This window comes from Lissotriton helveticus, chromosome 2_1, assembly GCF_964261635.1.
Source record: "Lissotriton helveticus chromosome 2_1, aLisHel1.1, whole genome shotgun sequence".
NCBI lineage: Eukaryota > Metazoa > Chordata > Amphibia > Caudata > Salamandridae > Lissotriton > Lissotriton helveticus.
The window spans coordinates 95259573-95282755 of record NC_136059.1 but is presented as its reverse complement, the minus strand read 5'-3'; the positions used below and the strand labels follow the sequence as shown (position 1 = coordinate 95282755).

At 47.0% G+C, this 23183-nt stretch overlaps 1 protein-coding gene across 4 annotated transcripts in view; it reads right to left on the bottom strand.

The window, feature by feature from the left end:
- The window catches only part of ATP6V1B1 (ATPase H+ transporting V1 subunit B1), a 989440-nt gene that overhangs the window by 95566 nt on the left and 870691 nt on the right, over nucleotides 1-23183 (bottom strand). For all 4 annotated transcript variants that reach the window (XM_078674535.1, XM_078674534.1, XM_078674536.1 and 1 more), the window contains one exon: nucleotides 12261-12316. In XM_078674535.1, coding sequence (XP_078530661.1) covers nucleotides 12261-12316 — 56 coding nt within the window. The remainder of the gene's footprint in view (nucleotides 1-12260; nucleotides 12317-23183) is intronic.

Here is a 23183-nt window from a genome sequence, read left to right as displayed (position 1 = left end):
TGCTTATTGCGTAATTGGGAGCATCTCCAATCATTCTTTATCCTACAGTGATTCATAAAGGTGTAAATACCTTCCTAATACATCATCTCCTACCAGTGGGGTTCCTACTATTACCTCACATACAGGAGATGTCCATTGATTTACCCCATTTCCTGTAGGTGAGAGACCTCTAAACCACATAATATGCTACAGGTGCCCCTTTTCTAATTACCTCATGTCCTCAAATCAGTTGTCCGCAATACCCACATCTCCTAAAGGTAAGGGTCCTACAATGAACTTATATACAGAGTAGGCACATAGAATTAACTCATCTCTAAAAGGTGAGTATTTATGATTAGCCCAGATATCATAAGTAAAACATCTCTACTTTGATAATCTGCTAAAGTTGAGGTTCCTTCCAGTAGCTCATCTCCAATAGATGGAGGCACCACCGTAGTTTATCGAAAGCATACCAAATTATCTTATCTTCCACAGGTTCACCATCATCAAAGACCTGGAAATTTAAATCTTAAAACTACTAATGGATGAAAAATAGAAAAAGTCCAGAGTCACAGGCATTGATAATCTAGACAGAAAGGATCACTCGGTAAAGGATATTAGAAAAACCATTACTATTTTCGGTGAAGATGGCGGTGAGACTGAATGTGTGCGTTAAGTAACAAGATGGTTTCAGAGTAAAAGCATTTTATGTAGTGCTGTGCAACCACATATTTCTATTTAGACAGAATTGAGCCATTCTGTGGGGATAGAAGTGCATCCTAGCGAAAACACATCTTAGACTGTGCAAAATATGCTGGAATGCTCTTTCCATTAACATAGTTATACAAATGTATTTAAATCTAACTGTGCTATATGAAATCTCTCAACACCTCTAACTAAAATAACAACACTAATTTGTTAACAACATGTACTGCTTAAAGAGCGTTACCGTTACATTTTAACTCTGTACAATGAGTAATCAGCGTTTTACTTATCTTTGCTTAGTGTTCTCCACACTTTCAAAGAACCAGTTTGAGAAAATCCCACTTTTATTTATCCAAAGTGTCTATTCGATTCATAATTATTGTAAATCCAACAACAGATGTGCTTCAACACACGTTATCAAATAAAAAAATAAAATAAAAGAATACAAAAGGAGATTGACAAGCATAATGTTTTGATTATTCATTACTTTTTTATATCTGAAGTAACAATCAACATACAGTGTATATGTGCCCTCGGGGATCAAATGTAAAAGGCAGTAGCGCCTTGTTGGTGTTACAAAATGAGGAACCAATCGCTTCCTTTATCCCAGTTCAATGCAGCCCTAGAGAGCTCTTCTTCTGTTGACGTTTCGGTCCTGTGGCACTTTTTCAAGGCAATCCTCAGGACTTGAAATAACACAAGTTATGTCAAATTGTTTAATCTTTTCAACATGTGGTGTCTCACTATCCCACAAGCATGCTTATTTTGTTTTAAAAAAGGGAATTTGCTATTTTTCTAAACATGTAGATCGTATTGCAAATATGTGCATTGGGCAGCGCCTCTAGCACTTTATAGCAATGAGCAAATCCCTACACACATGATAAACCTCCCCACTACCACAATGAATATTTCATGAATCTTGCAAGTATCATCTTAGCTGCGACGAAAAGTTGGATATCAATTTCCAATCTCTCATGATCCAAAAACAGTAATGTTAAATAGATTGAATTTAAAGAGAGAAACATTTCCTTCTTTTTAAAATTATTTTTCAATGTATTTCTGTATTCATTGCAAATGTATTTTAATCTCATTATGTGTATTTCATAAAGATTTTAACAATATAATTGAAGCCTCCTTTGCTTTGAAATACAGAGGATTATAATAATGCTTTTTTTGTAACTCTTTGTTTTGGTGCTGAATACATGTGGCTGGTTACTCTTTTTGACCTAATGTGTTTGCAACTCATGGAGTTTAAGCATCAGTTTGAAACCAGATCCCTTAAAATGTATATTTTTGTATTCTTTCAAACAAATATACTTCTATGGATGTTGAAACTTCTCTATGCTTTGAAAATCTGTTTTCATCTCTTAACTGCTTGTCTGGGTTGATTTTGCATTACCTCAGAGAATACACCACTGATCTGTCCCATGTTGGTTATGTCTGTTTTTGTGTTAGTCTAACAGAATCTAGCTTTTCATACTACACAGAGGAGAAGGGCATTGGATCACTGTGTTGGTCATCGTGAAACTTCTTTTGGAACTGTGTATTTCAGGATGGGTCCAATCTCTTCAAGATAATAACATGTTAGGACATAGTGGAATTGTAAAGGTGAAAAGTGCTGAGTTCACATCACGTGCAGTTGAACCTAATACACAATTTTAGTGCCCGCCAGATGGATCAAGAAAGTTTTCCAGCCAGACTAGGCAATCTCTTAAGATAATAACAGGTAGGGTTTTGGTGATGAACGCAAGTGGGCATTTCAGCAGTATTTATTTGAACCAACACATTTGTAGATAACACTGCTTGTTATGCTTGCGGGGCTGGGATGGAACTTGTAAATTGTCAGGAAAGTTGCGTAGACAATGGGTCCATATGCACAAATCAAAATGATCCTCTGTGTATACACACACCTCCATCCTCTCTGATGTAATGTTTGTGCATGTGAGGGACCCAGAAACAGCTGGATACCAGTGTGCAGCAGAGGTTTAACCATGTTCTCATATGGTGGAACAATTGAAGTCTGATGACAGCAAAGAGAGCTTGCATGGGTACGTATATTTCTCACTGTGGGGCAACAGCTAACCTCTTGGAGCCCGCGTCACAAGTATTCTGAAACCTACTCTCATAGGTTAGCACCTACTTGTGTAGTAGGCGTCTGAGCTTTTGGGTAATTCTGGAAATCTATGCCAGCTGTGGAATTCCATTATTCTTACTTCCTTAAATGTACTCATGCAACTCCTGGACAAACAAGGATCCTGCTGACCTATCCAAATAACAACCAATCACACAACAACCATTACAGAACAACATCATTGCAGAGGCAGTGGCCATTTACTCCATGGAACAAACAAATCACCACCCTCCCTGAAGATGACCAGTCTGGACTCAGACCCCAAGACAGCCCTGAGGCAGCCACTATCCCCAGCAGTCGATGACACACTTCAAAACCCAGACAGCTTTGACGCTGTTCTTCTCATCATGTTGACTTTCTCTACCACCATCAAATCAACGCATCAAGCCCTGCTCAGCACCCTCTCAACACCATCTCAGCTAACTCCGATCAATACCTGTGATAGCCCACCATCCCTGTACCTCGCGGAGACCCCCAAGGTTCTGTCCTATCTCCATTAATGCTCAGGCTCTCCAGGGAGCCCCAGTGGAGTCCTCCAGGCCATCGAGAACATCAGGCTCGATCAGAAGGAAGGTGACATCCAACTCTACCTACAAATACAGCAGAACACACCATCACCTGGGTCTCGTACCCTACGGTTTTTATGACCATAAATATCCAGTAATATTGATTTTTCACTTTTGCAGAGAAATATATTGCACAAGCGGTGACGAATAGTTGCGCGGTTCTAATCTGAAAGAGCGGGACGGATCTGAGACGTAAGTAAAATGTCCTATAATCTGCTTTCCTTCGTTCTCTTGGCAAGTCATTAAAATAATGCCCGTGGTTTTATCCAAGACTGCCAGAGCATCATTAAATAGATGGAAGGGGGCGGGCTTACGCGGGGAGATTTAGCTCCAGGATGGATAACGCTGGATAATTCCTTACCTACAGATTGAGTACATTTACACGAGGTCAGACGGGGGAGGAAGGCTCGCTCGGATATGGCATCGTTATCCATCGAACAATAGTTTGTTTTCATGTAGTGCTTTAGGCTGCTTCGAAGTGCTGTAAATAGCAGCCGCTACAAGTGTCCACTCGTCTGATAATGACTATATGAAGCTCATCATTATATTAGAACTGAGTAGGCCCGGCGGATTTTGAACCTGTGACTATCAGGTCAAATCAATGTCGGTAACAAGCACGCAATATTGATTGGTTTAATCATTTCTGAAGCGCCTATTCACACGGGGTACATTAGGCATGAGAGCGATAGAAGCAACAAGGATGCAGACAAGAGGGAGCTTTTCAGTGTGCTGTAAAACTGATCATAGAGTGAGCAAGGACTGAAGTCTGAGGGGGAGGGGGCGTTACAGAGCTGGGGGCCCAAATCTGAAGCATCTTCTGTCGCTCATGACAGGGTTGAAACTCTGAGCCATCATAATGTATGTATGTCTGATTGTCTGTCTGTCTGTCTATCTATGTATCTATCTATCTGTCTGTCTATCTGCATGTCTGTCTGTCTGTCTATCTATCTATGTATCTATCTATCTAACTTTACAAGTATATCTATCTATCGATGCAGTTCTATCTATTTATCTATCTATCTGCCTGTCTGTTTGTCTATACGTCTGTCTGAATTTCTATCTATGTATCTATCTGTCTGTCTGACTATCTATGTATTTGTGTATATATATATATATATATGTGTGGCTGACTGTCTATCTATATATCTGTCTATTGGTTGTCAGTCTGACATTCTATCTGTCTATTGGCTATCTGCCTGGCTATCTATCTATCTATGTATTTGTCTATCTGACTTTGTATCTAGCCATCTAGTTATCTAACTATCTATGCAAGTATATATATCTGTCTATCTATCTATCTGTCTTTCTAATTGTCTATCTATCTATCTATCTATCTATGTATCTATCAATCTATCTTTACAGGTATATCTATCTATCTATGCAGTTCCATCTATCTATCTATATATCTATCTATCTATCTGCCTGTCTTTTTGTCTCTATGTCTGTCTGAATTTCTATCTATGTGTCTGTATATCTATATGTCTGTCTGACAGTCTATCTATCTGTCTATTGTCTGTCTGTCTGACTATCTATCTATCTATGTATCTGTCTGTCTGTCTGACTATGTATCTAGCCATCTAGCTATCTATCTATCTTTGCAAGTATATCTGTCCATGCAGTTCTTTCTATCTATCTATCTTTGCAAGTATATCTATCTATCTATGCAGATATATCTATCTTCGCATATCTATCTGTCTATCTTCACATATCCGTGCTCTCCATGCCACTGGAGTCAAGCTAGCCTGATTGATAAAGGGTGAAACCCCGAAACCGGACCTAGGATGCTTGTTTTTCAGTTCAGGAAGAACCAGGCCTGGCAGTTCGGGCTGAACTGTTCCCATAGGTAACAGGGTCAAGACCAGGGCTTTAAGTGGGATGAAAAAACGGGGGTCTCTCAAAGGGGTGTGGCCAATGTCATTAAAGGTAGTGGCTTAAAAACACACAAGTTAAAAATCTGTGCCGATAACAATGTGCCACCCGACTTGTATTTTGCTGTTTCTGTCATTGCATCCAGATGTATGATACAACAAGTAACATCATACCTACAACAAGTCAGGACTATTGGCTTTGTCAATGGTTGTTAGATGAATAAGATAAATAAGCAGCAACTATGGCTAGTATAGAATATTGAAAAAGCTTCAATTGAAGTCCTGGTGGCACCACAACAATGTTGCTGCTCCTGAGTTTCAAAAAGAGAAGGGAAATCCAGAGAGAAAATGACTCTTTTTAAAGGATTTCCCTTCCTCCTAGAATCAATCAATCAATCAATGTACTTGGATGCGTTGTAGTCGTCGTAGGTGTTTGGCTGGGATTCCTGCGTAGAGTGCGTTTCCGTAGTCCAGTCTGCTGCTGACGAGGGCCTGTGTCACCGTTCTTCTTGTTTCGGTCGGGATCTACTTGTAGATTCTGCGGAGCATTGGGGTGGGTGTTGTAGCAGGAGGAGGAGACGGTGTTGACCTGCTTGGACATGGAGAGGGAGGAGTCGAGGATGAATCCTAGATTGTGTGCGTGGTCGGTGGGCGTTGGTGCTGTTCCCAGTGTGGTCGGCCACCAGGAGTCGTCCCAGGCTGAGGGGGTGGATCCGAGGATAACACTCACCTGGCATGACATCATGCCGTAACTTTTCCACTAGTGAGAAGTAAGCGATGTGCCTGCTGTCACTGCAATTCGGATAAAAATGGACCGGCTGTGCCTGGGTACAAAACAGAGCCTGACAGAGACCCATTTTGAGGCCTCCTTTAAAAAAACTGCTGGTGCTCAGCACCGGTGAGACCCGGCCCACCTAAAGCCCTGGTCACGTCTGATTTGCATACGGCTGGGTATAAACTGGAATGGCATGGGGAGCAAAAAAAGGATGGATTTAGGCCGATATCTGAATGTTTGACATAGTTCAACATTCTGTCCATCGCATGTTCTATTTGCGACTGATTAACAATGCACAGAGGAGCGAGGAGTCTTCAAATCTGACATCATAAACAAAACCCGGCTCATAAAATGGCTGCTGGACTAAATACACTGAAACCCCTACAAAACGGTGGACACTCTGCCAATACTGGCTGGCCACAAAGCAGATGCAAGCCAAATATGCCGAATGCCCCCAAAAATGGATGCTGTGTTGAACACACTGAAAGGCCTTAAAAATGGCTTTTACACTACATGCACTAAATGACCTAAAGTATAGGACACCTTTTTTAGTTCAAAATCTAGCAAACCTTAGCAAACAATATCCTATGTCTGCCTGCGCCCTTAAAGAAGCCTTTCAAAGACACTTATCTGCTGATATCGCCTCAAACATACATTGTTTGGGAAATAGTTTGTGGGGAGGAAGGCGAGCACTGCTGCTTCCCTCGCTGCCTGACTGACGTCAGAACCGACGTATTAGTGCACACAGCGCTACTTGCAGGCAGAAAGCGCTCTGTCAGTCAGCACCACATTAACGGGTGTTACAAGCTTACTATTGCCAACTAGTCAGACGACTAGAAAATCAGATTGCGTTGGGCTCTGGACGAAGTCGCCAATCGGTCCAAGGTCACGTTGGGCCCTGAATAGAAGGAGCCCTCGGCTAAGATGGGGGGTCACTGGCTAACGCAGTAATTAGGGGGTCTAATCAGAGCACCCCAACAGCTTTGCAGCAGCGCCGCTGATTAGGGAAAGGAAGCAAAGGTTAGCACACTCCACCGGCCCCAGAGGCTTCGACAAGAATACACCCGCGATTTTCTGAGCCATTTCTCCTGTTGTTCGTAAGTGGCGGCAAAGAAAAGTGACATTCTGGTCTTTTAAGCATCTTTTGTGGGGCGCTTGTCAGGCCGAATGCTCAGTGCCGGGCCCGGGGTCTCTGCTGTCTGTGTGCAGGCGGCCAGGTGCATGTGTGTGGGCAGCACAGGACGAGCGCCACCGCCGCGTGCAAACACAAAAGGCGCGCAATCCGCGTGTGTGGCCTGTCCTGGGGGCACCCCGGCCTCTGGGGCAGGAGACACTGAATTCACCATCTATGGCAAAGCAGCTGCGGCGGTGACCCGAACCAACAGTGCAGGGGGCGGTCCGGGTGGATTTAGGAACAAGAACATTACTGGGCTCACAGATTATTTCTCTAGCGCTATGAAGTCAGGGAGAGGTGTTCGCTGCGCTTTATAAATAACCACATCAAATCAGATCCAAACCGAATGTAATAACTGACTATCAATAAAAACAGAGCCAGCCGACTAAGGGTGCATAGTGGTGTAACCCTGAGCATCTTTTACAAATGTACTTTTAATTCAATCTCTTTCGATTGCTTCAATAAAACATGTTACTTCAGATCCACAGCTGAGCCTCTTCCAACCCTTGTTTCAGTCGCTCCCATTAGGCAAAACTAGTAAGATAGCCCTTGTACGTTACGCTGGCCTCTGGAATGGTCGCTGGCTGCGTACAGCGCGCCTGATCTCAGGTGGCCGAGCCAGGTGTGTCGGCCTGTAAGAAGATGTAATAATGTCTGGGGGCCATATTATCAAGTAATTGCGATAATGAACGCAAAGCGCGCTTAGCGCGTTTTTGTCTATCGCCGTCTATTGCTGAATTACATCGCCGTGTTAGCTGCATATTAGCAACGCTTTGCTAACAGGCGATGTTCAAACCAGCGATAGACGGCGATAAACATCATAAGCGTGTGAAATCAAGCGATGATTTCACAGCGCTAATGAAAAGCTTGTAAATATGGGAGTGTGGACTTAATCTGTCGATCCACCTCCCATTAAAAAGATAGCTAAGTCAGGGTTTTACATGACGTTAGATTCCTGCGATAACCACGGTTAGGGCGGCTATTTTTATCGCATCGGGTGTCCGGGTCCGGCTTGTTAATAGCACAATGTTTTCTTTGCAACTATTTACTGTTGTTTTGTGAAGGAACGCCTACTTCGCATCTAATTATCAATGCGAGGCATTAGTAAAACTGCTGCTAACATGTGCTAATGCATGTTAGCGGCGCATTGATGACATGGAGATAAATATATCGCAGCTTTTTGGCCGAAAACAGCCGCTAAAGTGGCGATGTTGGGCTTGATAATATGCTCCCGAGTCCTTACTAGCAGCACATGAATCCATCCGTTTGAGTTCCCCTCTCCAGGCCTCCGCGACAAACCCAGGGGACGATTTATCATTATTTCACGCAGCGCAGTGAGCCACCTTGCTGCGCTGCGTGAAAGGGAAAGGGCAGTAAGGCACTGTATTTAACATTATACAGCGCATTCCTGACTTTCCCCAGTGCTGGTGCACAATATGCAGCATAGTGCCAAAACAGGCACGCGTGGTCAGGTCTACCAGTAGTGGTAAATCTGGGAATTGCGCCAAAATCCATGGGTGGATGAGTGGGAGTACGCATGCTCCACCCCAGGAACACCTTTCAGGGGCAGAGTAACGCAACGCAGCGATTTGCACTGCATTGCATTATTCTAGATCAGAGGGCTTCAATCTGTGGGGCATCCCCCAGGGGCTGTGGAGTCATGGGAAGGGAGGCTCCCATTCCCCAGCCACACTTCTGCCTGCAGTCCAAAGCGTTTACTCTTTGGTTTGGAAAAAGTAATTCTGATCCTTAAAATGCGTCAGCTGGAGTGTCATTCCGGGAGTGTACTGTGCTGTGAAACTGAGGCCGGGCATTGGCTAAACAAACCTTCCTGCTAGGGTGCAAGGCTGAAAGAAATGCAAATGTGTGCAACAAGTTAATCTGCAAATGTAAAGGGTAATCAGCAAACGTAAGGGATTCTTGAGATCCAGTACTTGCTTTAACTGAACAAATCACTGGAAGCTTTGTGATGAGAAAGATGTATTCTTTTTGAGTGGTAGTGCAAAGAGTTAACAATTGAGCTGTGAAGTGCGTGCATTTAATTGTATTTTTATGTACATAACGCTTACTATCCGTGAGCAGATTTTAAAGAGACCATTATGTAAAAAATTGCATTAAGTACAGTCTGGATATTAATAAAATCTATATTTTGTAGGCACCATTTTATTGTAAAACTTTTTGCGAACATTTTAGCAGTCTATCTTATACTGTGTGTAATGCAAGTATAAAATAATGACTTAGATATTCACAGTACTTTTCTGTCACAGGCTGTGACCTCGTAATACTAAAAATACACGTCACTACTCTCCACTGCACCAACCAAGATTTAACTCTGTGGCTGTCTGGTTACACACAGACATTTGCAGTGCATTAATTAATAGAGGTTTCATAATGTACTTCAGTGCATTTCCTACTGAGTAGAACCTACTTTTATTTAGTTATTTTTCATTTAAGCTGCCCATTATTTTATGTGTAGATACCTGGAGGGGAAAGACCGAAAAAACATGCAGGGGCAGAGTTACAAGAAAGTGAAGCATCTGTAGAGATGCATCACTTTCCCTGCGCCACCATGCAAAACCCTTGCGTCACCATGGATACGCTGTATTTACAATACCGCACACCATGGCGCAAGGATTGACAGATGGGTCAGAAATGTGGACACATCTCTTGACCCAAATTAGATGTTTGTGATTCGGCTGTGGAAGAAGTTTCATAGGTCATCGCAGAGTTCCTGGGAGGAGTTGATGTTGTTGACGTAGGCTGAGGGTGTGAAGTCTTTGACAATTGAGAAGCTCTCCTTACAGCTATTGGAGCATTCTTCGATACAATCTGCTAGCACTCTTTTTTTGGTGTCTCTTAGTTGCTGGTGGTAGCGTCTGAGTGCAGCCTTGTAGGTGGTTCTATCGATGGTTCCACAGCTGGCTCTCCACTTCCTCTCTAACTGTTTACAGGGCCTTTTGGTGCTTCAAATGAATGGCAATGTCTGTTCAAGAAATGGCAATGTCTGTTCAAAGCATGGCACTGTCTCGTGAAAGAAAGACAATCATTGTTTGAGAAATGGCAATGCCTGTTCAATGAATAGCAATGTGTTTTCAAGAAATTGCAATGTCTGTTCAAAGTACCGTAAAATCTATTTCAGGAATGGCAAAGCTTGTTCAAGAAATGGCAATGTCTTTTCAAGAAATGTTCATCTTTCTTCAAAGAATGGCAAGTCTGTTCGAGAAAATGGCAATGCCTCTTCAAGGAAGGGCAATGTCTGTTTAAGGAATGCTTGTTTCCGGTTTAGGGAAGACCTGGCTTGGCAGTTCGGGCTGGACTGTTCCCTTAAGGCACAGGGTCAAGACTGATTTCCATATAGCTGGGTCTGAACTGAGGTGGCAAAGTGAGCTAAAGAATGATGATGGATTCAACCCAGAACTGTGACTGGGGGTGAGTGTCTGAAAAGTTTCAGCACTCCGTCCATCGTCTCCTTGTGTTTGCTAAGGAATGGCAATGTCAGCTCATACCAGGCCAATGTTTGTTCGAGAAATGGCAATTTCTAATCAAGAAATTGCAATATCTGTACAACGAATGTCGATGTCTGTCTCTTCACGGAATGGCAATGTCTGTTCTAGGAATGACAATGCCAGTTCAAGGAATGGCATTGTCAGTTCAAAGTATGACAGTGCTTGTTATATGAATGGCAATGCCAGTTTAAAGTTTGGCAATGCCTGTTCTAAGGATGGCAAAGCCTGTTCCAGGTATGGCCATTCATGTTCATAAAATGGCAATGCCTGTTAAAGTAATGGCAATGCCTGTTTAAAATGTGGCAATGCCTGTTCAGAAATGGCAATGTCTTTTCAAGAAATGTCCATGTTTCTTCAAAGAATGGCAAGTCTGTTTGAGAAAATGGCAATGCTCATCAATGAAGGGCAATGTCTGTATAAGAAATGGCACTGCGAGCTCAAAATATACCAATGTTTGTTTGAAAAATTGTAACTTCTATTCAAGGAATTGCAATATCTGTTCAAAGAATGTCCGTGTCTGTTCATAAAATTGCAATGTCTCTTCCCTGAATGGTAATGTCTGTTCAAGGAACGACAATGTTGGGTCAAGAAATGGCAAGGTCAGTTCAAAGTATGACAGTGCTTATTCAATGAATGCCAATGCCAGTTCAAAGTTTGGCAATGCCTGTTCGAGGGATAGCAAAGCCGGTTCAGAGAAAGGCAATGCCTGTTCAAGGAATAGCAAAGTCTGTGCCAGGTTTGGCCATTCCTGTTCATAAAATGGCAATATGTGTTCAAGTAATGGCAATGCCTGTTCAAAGTGTGGCAATGCCTGTTCAAAGTGTAGCAATGCCTGCTCAAGGAATGACAATTCCTGTTCAAAATATGACGATATCTGTTGATAAAATGGCAATGTCATTTTAAAAAACAGCAATGGCGGTTCAAAGAACAGTTATCTCTGTTTAAGGACTGGCCATGTCTGTTGAAGCAATGGCAATGTTTACCCACAGAATGGTAAATGGTTTTTGAAAATGTAAAATCCTCTTAGGGTAAGAGAATAATCTCATGATAGCTTTTGTGGGCAGGTAGGTAAATTTGTTTATTAGTTATTAAAAACCATAAACATTGATACAAAACAAGTCATATAAATAGATAAAATCTTGAAGTAAAATTATCGATTATTGTTAAAACTCTATCTCACATAGACGTCAGTCATTTATACAGGCTTTGCTAGGCCAGCAATAAGCAAGTCTAGCCTAAAGTGCGAAAAATGCCTACATTGTCTAAAACTGGGAAGGCCTAAGCAATGTGCAAACCTGCAGAGAAAGTGCTGAGATGTAGCCATGGTAACATTTGGATTGTGAGAGCTTTTGAAGCATAATTGGTCCTAAAATAATACATTTATTATGCCTTCTATAACATAAATATTGTCATTGTTAATATATGAACTACATCGAAGTAGCATTGCAAATTCATGCACGTCAGTTGGTTCAACCAGATAGACAGGTGTGCTTAGAAGCTACACTAAGATGGTATAAAGCACTGTACAAAGAGTCACATAACAGGCTCATACGTACCTTCACATTGTCCAGTATCACCAGCGGCCCGTTGACTGCACACACTGTCCTGTAGGCTGAGGGAAAGAAGAGAGAAGACAGACATCAGTTCTCATAGTATAGAGGGGCATATTTACAAGCCCCATGCGCCACCGTTGCATCTCTTTTTGTGACGCACCGTCGGCACAACTTGTTGCCCCATATTTATAAGGACACAAAAAGCCATCCTGCGTGGCTTTTCCTGTCCTTGTAAATACGGCCCCTTTACATGCAGCACTTTGCGTGAAAGGGGCGTTCCAACTGGCGTTTTGCTGTGGGTGTTCCAACTTATAGTCCCATATCAATACCATCGCCAACAATGCAGGCTACTAACAGCTCCTTCTCTGGGGGGTCTGGCGCTTCTTTCCTGAGCAAGACCTAAAAACCCTGGTTCAATCTTTGGTTCTTTCCAGGTTGGACTACTGCAACCCTCTCCTGGCTGGCCTCCCCAAATGCCACCTTTCCCCTCTAAAATCCATCCTCCACTCAGCAGCTCGCTTCATATATATGGGGCTAAAAGAAATTATCACATCACACCCTTAATGATGTATCATTGCTGACTTCCTATCGAAGCAAGGTCAATTTACAAGACTGCCTAATTCATCCACAAAGCCTTGCACACCTCCACCCCTCGCTATCAGGATAATAAACTCAAAATCTCAGGCAGCTCTAGACCTTCACGCAATGCAGACAACTTACTGTTTGAACCTCCTACCTTCAAAAGGGAAAGATTTATGGCTCAATCTTTCACTGGTAATGCGACCAGAATCTGGAACTCACTTCCTCCACCACCTCATTCCGGACCTTTAAAACTGATCTTAAAATTCTCCTCCTCCAAAGGCACTTCCTGGAATAATTCAACCCCTTTCTTGACCCTTACGGCCATCTAGTACTCATATGAGGTCAACTTTATAAATATGTATTTTACTCCTGTTTTAACCTAACGCTGACACCTTTTTATTTTTTACATTATAAATATGCAAATAGTTAGACTTGAAACTGCATATATGTTACTTGTTAGCGTGCTCAGCCTCTCTTGTGTACCATTGTAATTGTATATATGTTATGTTATGTTATGTTAATAGTTTGTTTGAGCGCACAGCTGTCCCAGCTAAGGGGCGTCCCGGCGCTAACTGTAACATGATACCAGAAAAGGAAACTACAAGAAAGGCAACCTAAGTTGAAGGAAAAAGAAAAGTCTTAATGGCTTTTCGAAAAGGGAGAAGCTCATTGATTCCACGAATAGAAACAGGCAGGGAATTCCACAATTTGGCCGCCAGTAGTCGAAAGGAGCGACCTCCGACGCGGCAGAGTCTGAACTTAGGTATATTTACCAGATGTTGCCCTAAGGAGCGCAAATTACGTTGAGGAGTGTACGAGGTTAAGAGTGGGCGAAGTAACTCCGGACTGGTACCTTTCAAGATTTTAAACGCTAAGCAAAGCGTCTTAAACTGGATTCTAGCTTGAATCGGTAACCAGTGTAAGGCTCTGATGGTGGCTCTAACAGAGCATCTGCGAGGCAGCCCGACAAGAGCTCGGGCTGCTGAGTTCTGTACTCGCTGAAGACGCAGAATCTCAGCTTTGTTAGCACCCAAGAATAACGCGCTGGCATAGTCCAAGCGTGATAGAATTGTCGCTTGGATAATAAGCTGCCGAACAGGCGCTGGGAAAAACTTCAAAATAGGGCGAAGGCCCCTCAACAAGCCCACACAAGTCGCTGCCACCTTCTTCGTGTGGCACTGGAAATTAAGATCTGCATCCAGCCACACTCCCAAGTTCTTGACCACTGGCTTGGTGGAAGGCATAATGCCTAAGGAGGCTGGCCACCAATGTTCGTTCCAAAGAGAGGTGTTTTTTCCTGCCAACATCACCTCAGTTTTAGTGGCATTTAATTGAAGGCAGTTTTCAGCCATCCATTGGGCAACAGCGGTCATACCATCTCGGAACTTCGAGGCTGTGGCCGAGGGACCTTCAGCCAAGGTAAAAATCAGCTGAGTATCGTCAGCATACGAAACTAACGTAAGGCCCCATTCCCTTGCCACAGCCGCGAGGGGTTGAACATACAGATTGAACAACGTCGGGTTCAACGCAGAGCCCTGCGGAACCCCTTGACAGATGGAATGAACTTGAGACTGAAAAGGTGGTGCCGAGACCCGGAAGGATCTATCCGTCAAGAATGCACGGAACCATTCCAGGGCCTGATCCATGATCCCAATAGCCTCCAAACGGTACAGCAAGATGTCATGGGACACCGTATCAAAGGCAGCGCTAAGATCTAATAGTATAAGCGCTGCACTCTGACCGGCGTCAAGGGTAGATCTTAAGTACTCCGTGGAGGCCAACAGGGCTGACTCGGTACTATGACCCGCTCTGAAGCCATTTTGAGACGGGTCCAGAATGTTATTAAGGGTCATATGGCGAGCCAACACCTCATTCACATGAGCTTCAGCTATTTTAGCCACCCATGGAAGCAGGGAGATTCGCCTAAAATTCTCAGGCAAAGAGGGATCAAGTGTGGGTTTTTTAATAATAGGGGAGACCAGAGCCTGTTTCCAAGCCAAAGGTACTATCGAAGTGGTAAAAGACAAGTTAAGTATCCGCTGGAGAGGTTTCAGCACAAGATCCATAGAGTCCAAAAACTGTGCTGGCCTCATTGGGTCAGATGGAGACCCTGATTTAACCTTTTTACAAAGTCTCATAAGTTTGTCACACGAGAGCTCAGGTATCATGGTGAGAGTGGATGTCTTCTCCCTGACCGTGACAAAGCCTGAAGCAGGGAAATGCTGAGGAAAAGTAGCGTAGATTTTCTGCACTTTGCTCAAAAAGAAAAGAGCAAGGTCCTCGCATTGCTGTGCTGAATTTACATGTGAGGCTGAGGTTTTGGTGTTTTTTAGTTCCTGAACAATTTTAAAGATGTATTTCGTGGGATTCGAACTGTCCCTGATTTTTTCCGCGTAAAACTTCGCGCGTGTGGAGCATATCATTCTATGATAATGTTTTAATTTAGCCGTATTCACAGATTTGAGGTCTTTGTCATAGTCCCTTCTCCACAGACGTTCTGCTCTTTTACATTCCTTCCTGAGTATTCTTAGAGAATCTGAGAACCAAGGGTTGGAGGTTGAGTTCCGTTCTCTGACCCACCTAGCTGGAATCAGGGCGTCAAGCCCTCCACTTATCCAGTCGCAAAAGGCAGTATATGCGATCTCCGGGTCAGCCAAATCTTCTACAATGGTCTCTCTCAGATGGGTGTGGAAATCGTCTAGATTAAGTTTATGCCAAGGTCTTTTAAACGCCAACGTTGTGGCATTAGATTTTGGGAGTTGTGTCATCTTCCAGCTAACTTTGATCAAATAATGATCAGTCCAGACAATGGGAAGAGGTTGATCAACCTGAACATCAGGGATGTTAGAAAAGACCGGATCTAGTAGATGTCCTGCGGCATGAGTGGCATCCCGTCCCAGTAGGTCTAATTGGAAAGCTGCTAAGTCGGCAATCAAATTACCGATAGCATGATCCTGCATTTCATCAAAGTGAAGATTTAAGTCGCCCAAAATAGAGAAGTTGGCGGATTGCAACACCAAAGTGCCCACCAATTCTAATAGGGCTTCACAGAATTTGGAGGCATTACCAGGAGGGCAGTAGATATAAAGACCAGAGAAAGCAAAATGCGAATTTATATCAAGTCTAAAACGTGCACATTCACATCCCCATAGCTTCTCCGCCGTGAAAGTACAGGGATATAAAGCCTTGTAGATAACAGCAATACCCCCTCCCCTGGAGTCCATCAGATAGCCTTCTGGGAGAAGTATACCAGTTATCCCAGGCGTATCATCCCGCAACCATGTCTCACAAACAAAGAGAACATCAGGGTTTTCGTCACAAAGTAACGAGTGAACCTCCATATGGTGTTTTACCAGTGAGCGCACATTTAGTTGTAAGACAGTGAACACTATTTGATTCCCTAACGCTTCCGAACTCCGGACCCCCAAAGGAGAGGATGATGTAAAAGCACAAGACTGACACCTCAGGCTAGACTTACCTAGCTGTAATGGGAGTTCCACGCAAACCCCCGCATCAGGTTTTAAAGACATGAGTTGTTCCTTGTCATACCTGTGCACCGAAAGTAGGGCAGGACCAGGGGTAGTGGCGAGAGGCGATGGACAGGCGATGACGGGCGCAGACGGGCTTGCCTTTGGCGCGCCGCCGGCGCGCCCGCTGCGCCCGCCCGCTGCGCCGTCAATTCCATATGTGCATTATATAGGGAGAAGATACAAGCGCAAAACAACTAGAGCGCTGTCCTGGTGTCCACCTAAAATGGCGGCACCGTTCCTGTAGTCACGCTACTGCAGTGGCTATTCCGAGGTGCGGTGCAGTCACCCACTAAACAAGTAAGGCGCTAAGAGCAGATTAAGGCTAGTCAGAATTATAATAGCACCACAGTTAAAATACATACGGCGAAAATAATATAGAACCAAATGTAATTTTTAAAATGCGAAGGCAGGCTAGAACCCCCGGCTCACGCCTCAGGGGAATAGATACAGTGTTACAGGGCGCGCGAGAATAGAGCGCGATTTAAATACAGCAGAGGATACAAGCGCAAAACAACTAGAGCGCTGTCCTGGTGTCCATCTAAAATGGCGGCACCGTTCCTGTAGTCACGCTACTGCAGTGGCTATTCCGAGGTGCAGTGCAGTCACCCACTAAACAAGTAAGGCGCTAAGAGCAGATTAAGGCTAGTCAGAATTATAATAGCACCACAGTTAAAATACATACGGCGAAAATAATATAGAACCAAATGTAATTTTTAAAATGCGAAGGCAGGCTAGAACACCCGGCTCACACCTCAGGGGAATAGATACAGTGTTATATGTAACTGGTTCGCGTGTTTAGTGTATCTTGTGTACCTTATGTAACTTATCTGTTTCTTTTGTAAAGCGCTCTAACACCTTTGGGTAAAGTTCGCGCTATATAGAACTGCATTGAATAAATAAATAAAATACTCAGTGCCTCGACAGAGCAAGAATCTGTGTAATACCACCCTTGGCCGCTGGGTGCCAACGACAGCGCTCTTCCTACATCCCGTAGTTCCGCACTTTGGCCACACGAGGGGGCTGCTTTCAAGTTTGTGAATCGTAACATGGAAGATCTTTATCTCCTGTACCCCCCTGCCTCTGCGCAGCTGATTGGCCAGTGAGAGGGAGGACAGTGGTACACAAACGCTAGGCCTGGCTTTATACTATGAGCTCCATTAAAGGACAACACTTAACTTTGTGCCTTCACACAGGACTAGAAAAGTTAACGGGCTTTCACTTTAGCGAGGGCCCGAGGGCAGAACGGCCCTATGTTAAATCCATTAATGCCAAATTTTTTGTATTTCACGTTAAAATTTAGTTATTTTACCGTAACTGACCGGCAGTCTTTTTAACGACCACTGAATGATGAGAAACTAAGGCTTAAAAGCATTTGTCCAGTAAAGTACACGAAGATGTCTGCAGAGGGCATCTTAATCCGCTGAGCTGCTTTACCAAGACTGATCTGTGGCCTACCGACTGAGCTATATTACTGGCATTGAAAACTCGGCCTCCTCCGAGAATAGATCTAACGAGCAGGTGTTTCAGCCAGCGTCCAGCATCAGAGAGAGCAAACCCTGGGCAGTGCAAGCGTTTGCACAGATATGAAAAGCAGCAGCAGCAGCAGCATGAACCCACCGAGCTATGCGGCCGTGTTTGCCGCAGGGCCTGTGAGTGGCACGCATTCTCCGCTACACATACATCGGTTACAATCCCAGCCTGTGCTTTAATGAAGGTAGCGCCTTGAGGCGCGGTCCTTTCCGCACGGGTTCTGCCTCGTTGGCCTTGACACGCACAGCCACCATTGCTGTAAAGGTCGTGACCCTCTCAGTGGGCACAGGCAGCACTGGGCGTGACGTGCCCGCACATCTGTGAGGCACGGCTGGGCTGCTGCTGGGAGGGGGAGGGGCGTGAGAGCCAAGTGTCAGCTTCGGTTATGGGAAATCCGTCTCCGTGCAGCCTTCCATGGGACCAGCGGGCAAGACGGGCAGGCACTGCACGGCACTCACTCCCTGGGAGGGCGTCAGGGCAACGAGGGCAGGCACTGCACGGCACTCACTCCCTGGGAGGGCGTCAGGGCAACGAGGGCAGGCACTGCACGGCACTCACTCCCTGGGAGGGCGTCAGGGCAACGAGGGCAGGCACTGCACGGCACTCACTCCCTGGGAGGGCGTCAGGGCAACGAGGGCAGGCACTGCACTCACTCTCTGGGAGACAGAACCGTGAGAGGGCCAGGGCAGCGTGGGCAGGCACTGCACGGCACTCACTCCCTGGAGACAGAACCGTGAGAGGGCCAGGGCAGCGAGGCAGGCACTGCACGGCACTCACTCCCTGGAGACAGAACCGTGAGAGGGCCAGGGCAGCGTGGGCAGGCACTGCACGGCACTCACTCCCTGGAGACAGAACCGTGAGAGGGCCAGGGCAGCGAGGCAGGCCCTGCACGGCACTCACTCCCTGGAGACAGAACCGTGAGAGGGCCAGGGCAGCGAGGCAGGCACTGCACGGCACTCACTCCCTGGAGACAGAACCGTGAGAGGGCCAGGGCAGCGTGGGCAGGCACTGCACGGCACTCACTCCCTGGAGACAGAACCGTGAGAGGGCCAGGGCAGCGTGGGCAGGCACTGCATGGCACTCACTCCCTGGAGACAGAACCGTGAGAGGGCCAGGGCAGCGAGGCAGGCACTGCACGGCACTCACTCCCTGGAGACAGAACCGTGAGAGGGCCAGGGCAGCGTGGGCAGGCACTGCACGGCACTCACTCCCTGGGACCCGAAAGTGTGAGGGGCCCAGCACTGCAACGTCAGTAGACACTGCATGGCACTCACTCCCTGGAGACAGAACCGTGAGGGGGCCAGGGCAGCGTGGGCAGGCACTGCACGGCACTCACTCCCTGGAGACAGAACCGTGAGAGGGCCAGGGCAGCGTGGGCAGGCACTGCACGGCACTCACTCCCTGGAGACAGAACCGTGAGAGGGCCAGGGCAGCGTGGGCAGGCACTGCACGGCACTCACTCCCTGGGACCCGAAAGTGTGAGGGGCCCAGCACTGCAACGTCAGTAGACACTGCATGGCACTCACTCCCTGGAGACAGAACCGTGAGGGGGCCAGGGCAGCGTGGGCAGGCACTGCACGGCACTCACTCCCTGGAGACAGAACCGTGAGAGGGCCAGGGCAGCGTGGGCAGGCACTGCACGGCACTCACTCCCTGGAGACAGAACCGTGAGAGGGCCAGGGCAGCGAGGCAGGCACTGCACGGCACTCACTCCCTGGAGACAGAACCGTGAGAGGGCCAGGGCAGCGAGGCAGGCACTGCACGGCACTCACTCCCTGGAGACAGAACCGTGAGAGGGCCAGGGCAGCGTGGGCAGGCACTGCACGGCACTCACTCCCTGGAGACAGAACCGTGAGAGGGCCAGGGCAACGAGGCAGGCACTGCACGGCACTCACTCCCTGGAGACAGAACCGTGAGAGGGCCAGGGCAGCGAGGCAGGCACTGCACGGCACTCACTCCCTGGAGACAGAACCGTGAGAGGGCCAGGGCAGCGTGGGCAGGCACTGCACGGCACTCACTCCCTGGAGACAGAACCGTGAGAGGGCCAGGGCAGCGAGGCAGGCACTGCACGGCACTCACTCCCTGGAGACAGAACCGTGAGGGGGCCAGGGCAGCGTGGGCAGGCACTGCACGGCACTCACTCCCTGGAGACAGAACCGTGAGAGGGCCAGGTCAGCGAGGCAGGCACTGCACGACACTCACTCCCTGGAGACAGAACCGTGAGAGGGCCAGGGCAGCGTGGGCAGGCACTGCACGGCACTCACTCCCTGGGACCCGAAAGTGTGAGGGGACAGCACTGCAACGTCAGTAGACACTGCATGGCACTCACTCCCTAGAGACATAACCGTGAGGGGGCCAGGGCAGAGTGGGCAGGCACTGCACGGCACTCACTCCCTGGAGACAGAACCGTGAGAGGGCCAGGGCAGCGTGGGCAGGCACTGCACGGCACTCACTCCCTGGAGACAGAACCGTGAGGGGGCCAGGGCAGCGAGGCAGACACTGCACGGCACTCACTCCCTGGAGACAGAACCGTGAGAGGGCCAGGGCAGCATGGGCAGGCACTGCACGGCACTCACTCCCTGGAGACAGAACCGTGAGAGGGCCAGGGCAGCGAGGCAGGCACTGCACGGCACTCACTCCCTGGAGACAGAACCGTGAGAGGGCCAGGGCAGCGTGGGCAGGCACTGCACGGCACTCACTCCCTGGAGACAGAACCGTGAGAGGGCCAGGGCAGCGAGGCAGACACTGCATGGCACTCACTCCCTGGGTCCCAAACTGAGACTGGCAAGGCACTACCCAAAACTCACCTCCAGGGGGCTACGCCTGTGCGCAGGAGCGAAGAGTGGGAGCTGATGGAACACGCTCTGGGGCCCCGAGCTTCGCAGAGCATGCCGGGAGGTGGAGAGCCGTCCCCTGTACTTACTCCAATGGGCATGTCACTTTTAAAGCCCAGCAGTGCTGATCGCGTGAGCTGGCACTGCCCGGCGCTCACTCCCTGGGACCTGAAACTGTCAGAGCCCAGCAGTACAGTGTGGGCAGGCACTGTGCGGTACTCACTCCCTGGGTGCTCAAACTGCGCAGAGCCCAGCAGTATAGATCCCCCCGGCACTGTGCGGTACTCACTCCCTGGGACATGAAACTGGGCAGAGCCCGGCAGTACAGAGCAGGCAGGAACTGCCCAGCACTCACTCCAAGGCAGTGCCTAATTTGAGCCTGTGGTTTCCGGTGCTCTGCACCAGCACTTAGGGGCTTATTTATGTAGCCCTGTGTCACATTCACGCTGCCATTGTGTCACTTTTTGTGATGCTGTGGTGGCATAAATATTGCGCAATATTTACGAAGTAACGCATCTAGATAGCTGCATCACTTCGTAAACCCCTGCACTACATTATAACTGCGTCAGTTATAATTAAGGCTCCCTGTTTTCTGTTTTTTCTGATTTTTACAGATAAATACAGACAGAAAAAAAATATTTTCTAGTCTGTATTTATTTTTAAGTGTGGATAAAAACGGAAATAGGGTTGCTTTTGAGTAATTCTAAATAATACTGTTTGCCATGACTGCCAGTCGATTTGCTGTGTGAATTGATAGGTAAGGGGAGAAAAAAGAAAGGAAATTTAGTAAAGAGGCTTTAACTGCAGTAGATATGCACAAAGTTGATACTGAAATATGCATATTTTCTTAACAGTGCATTGATTTTACTTCTGTGGGGGTTTACAACATTGAAACCCAGTGGGCATTCAAGAATGAGTTCATATTTACCAGTTAAATAAATGTGGAAATATACTAATTTCAGCTTAATTTGTCCACAAAACCAAAAATAAATATGGATAAATACGAATAAAATTAGCAAAAAATAAATATGGATAAATACAGACGGAAATGTCCAAAAAACAAATACCATAAAATCAGGAGCACTAGTTATAATGTATGCAGGGTAGGTGTTCTCCTGTATCAAAGCTTCATAAAAGTGGCGCATTGAAATCTATAATATTTCAGTGCGCCACTTCTAGGACACCATTGTGTCAAAATCCTACGCCTGCCTCATTGCAAGCGTAAGGGTGACGCAGGCCTTTTCACATGGGCTTGCTCCTTGTGAAAGAACAGACTGCTGGAGTTGGGCCTGATTTCAGACACACCCCGGCAATGTGCCACTATTGCGCATACAGATACGTCAGGAATACTGGCGTATCTGTAACTCCTTGCGACGTGATACGCCGTACTATACATACGGCGCATCAATGGTGTCGCACGGAGGGCGCACTGCGAAGAGTTGCATCGCTGCATTGTCGCAGCGAGGCAACACTTATCATAAATAAGGCCTTACAGGCTTATTTACAAGTGCCTCGCGCCATCGGTGCGTCACTTTTAACATGGGAAAAAGGGACGCACCAGTGGCGCAAGGGGCTTGTAAATAAGGGGCTGGTGAAAGTCTGCCACAAGGTGGCGCCATCTGGCTAATTTAGAGATGGCCAAAACAACAGTTAAATATTAATTCAAGACATTAAAAATGATTATTACCTGCCGCCCAAGCCATTCTTGTAGCTTTGGGGGCTTGGAATAGTCTGAATTGTCACACTTGTAGGATTGTGACGGTTAGCAGTCGTATTGTTACTATCACTGGAAGCATGGCAGGGGCAATGTGTGGTGCAGGCTGCAGTGGCCTCCCGGCGACAGCCCCTGGCACTTGTGCTTTTTTACAAATTTAGCACTGCTCCCTGGGCCCTGGAAGTGTGCGGAGCCCAGCAGCACAGGGCGGACAGGCACTGCGAGGCACTCGCTCCAAAGGGACCTGGAAGTGTGCGGAGCGCAGCAGCACAGGGCGGACAGGCACTGCGAGGCACTCACTCCAAGGGGCCTGGAAGTGTGCGGAGCGCAGCAGCACAGGGCGGACAGGCACTGCGAGGCACTCACTCCAAGGGGCCCTGGAAGTGTGCGGAGCCCAGCAGCACAGGGCGGACAGGAACTGCGAGGCACTCACTCCAAGGGGCCCTGGAAGTGTGCGGAGCCCAGCAGCACAGGGCGGACAGGCACTGCGAGGCACTCACTCCAAGGGGCCTGGAAGTGTGCGGAGCGCAGCAGCACAGGGCGGACAGGCACTGCGAGGCACTCACTCCAAGGGGCCCTGCGCTGTAAAAAGTGACTGCTGCCCGCCTGCTTGCCTCCTTTCTGTGCATGTGTCAGGTTAGAGAGGGCGCTGGGAGGCGAGCGGACCATAACCGCGAGGAGCTTCATTCTGAGAGAGCGCAAACTGACCTAAATGTATGAGTGCATCACACTTACC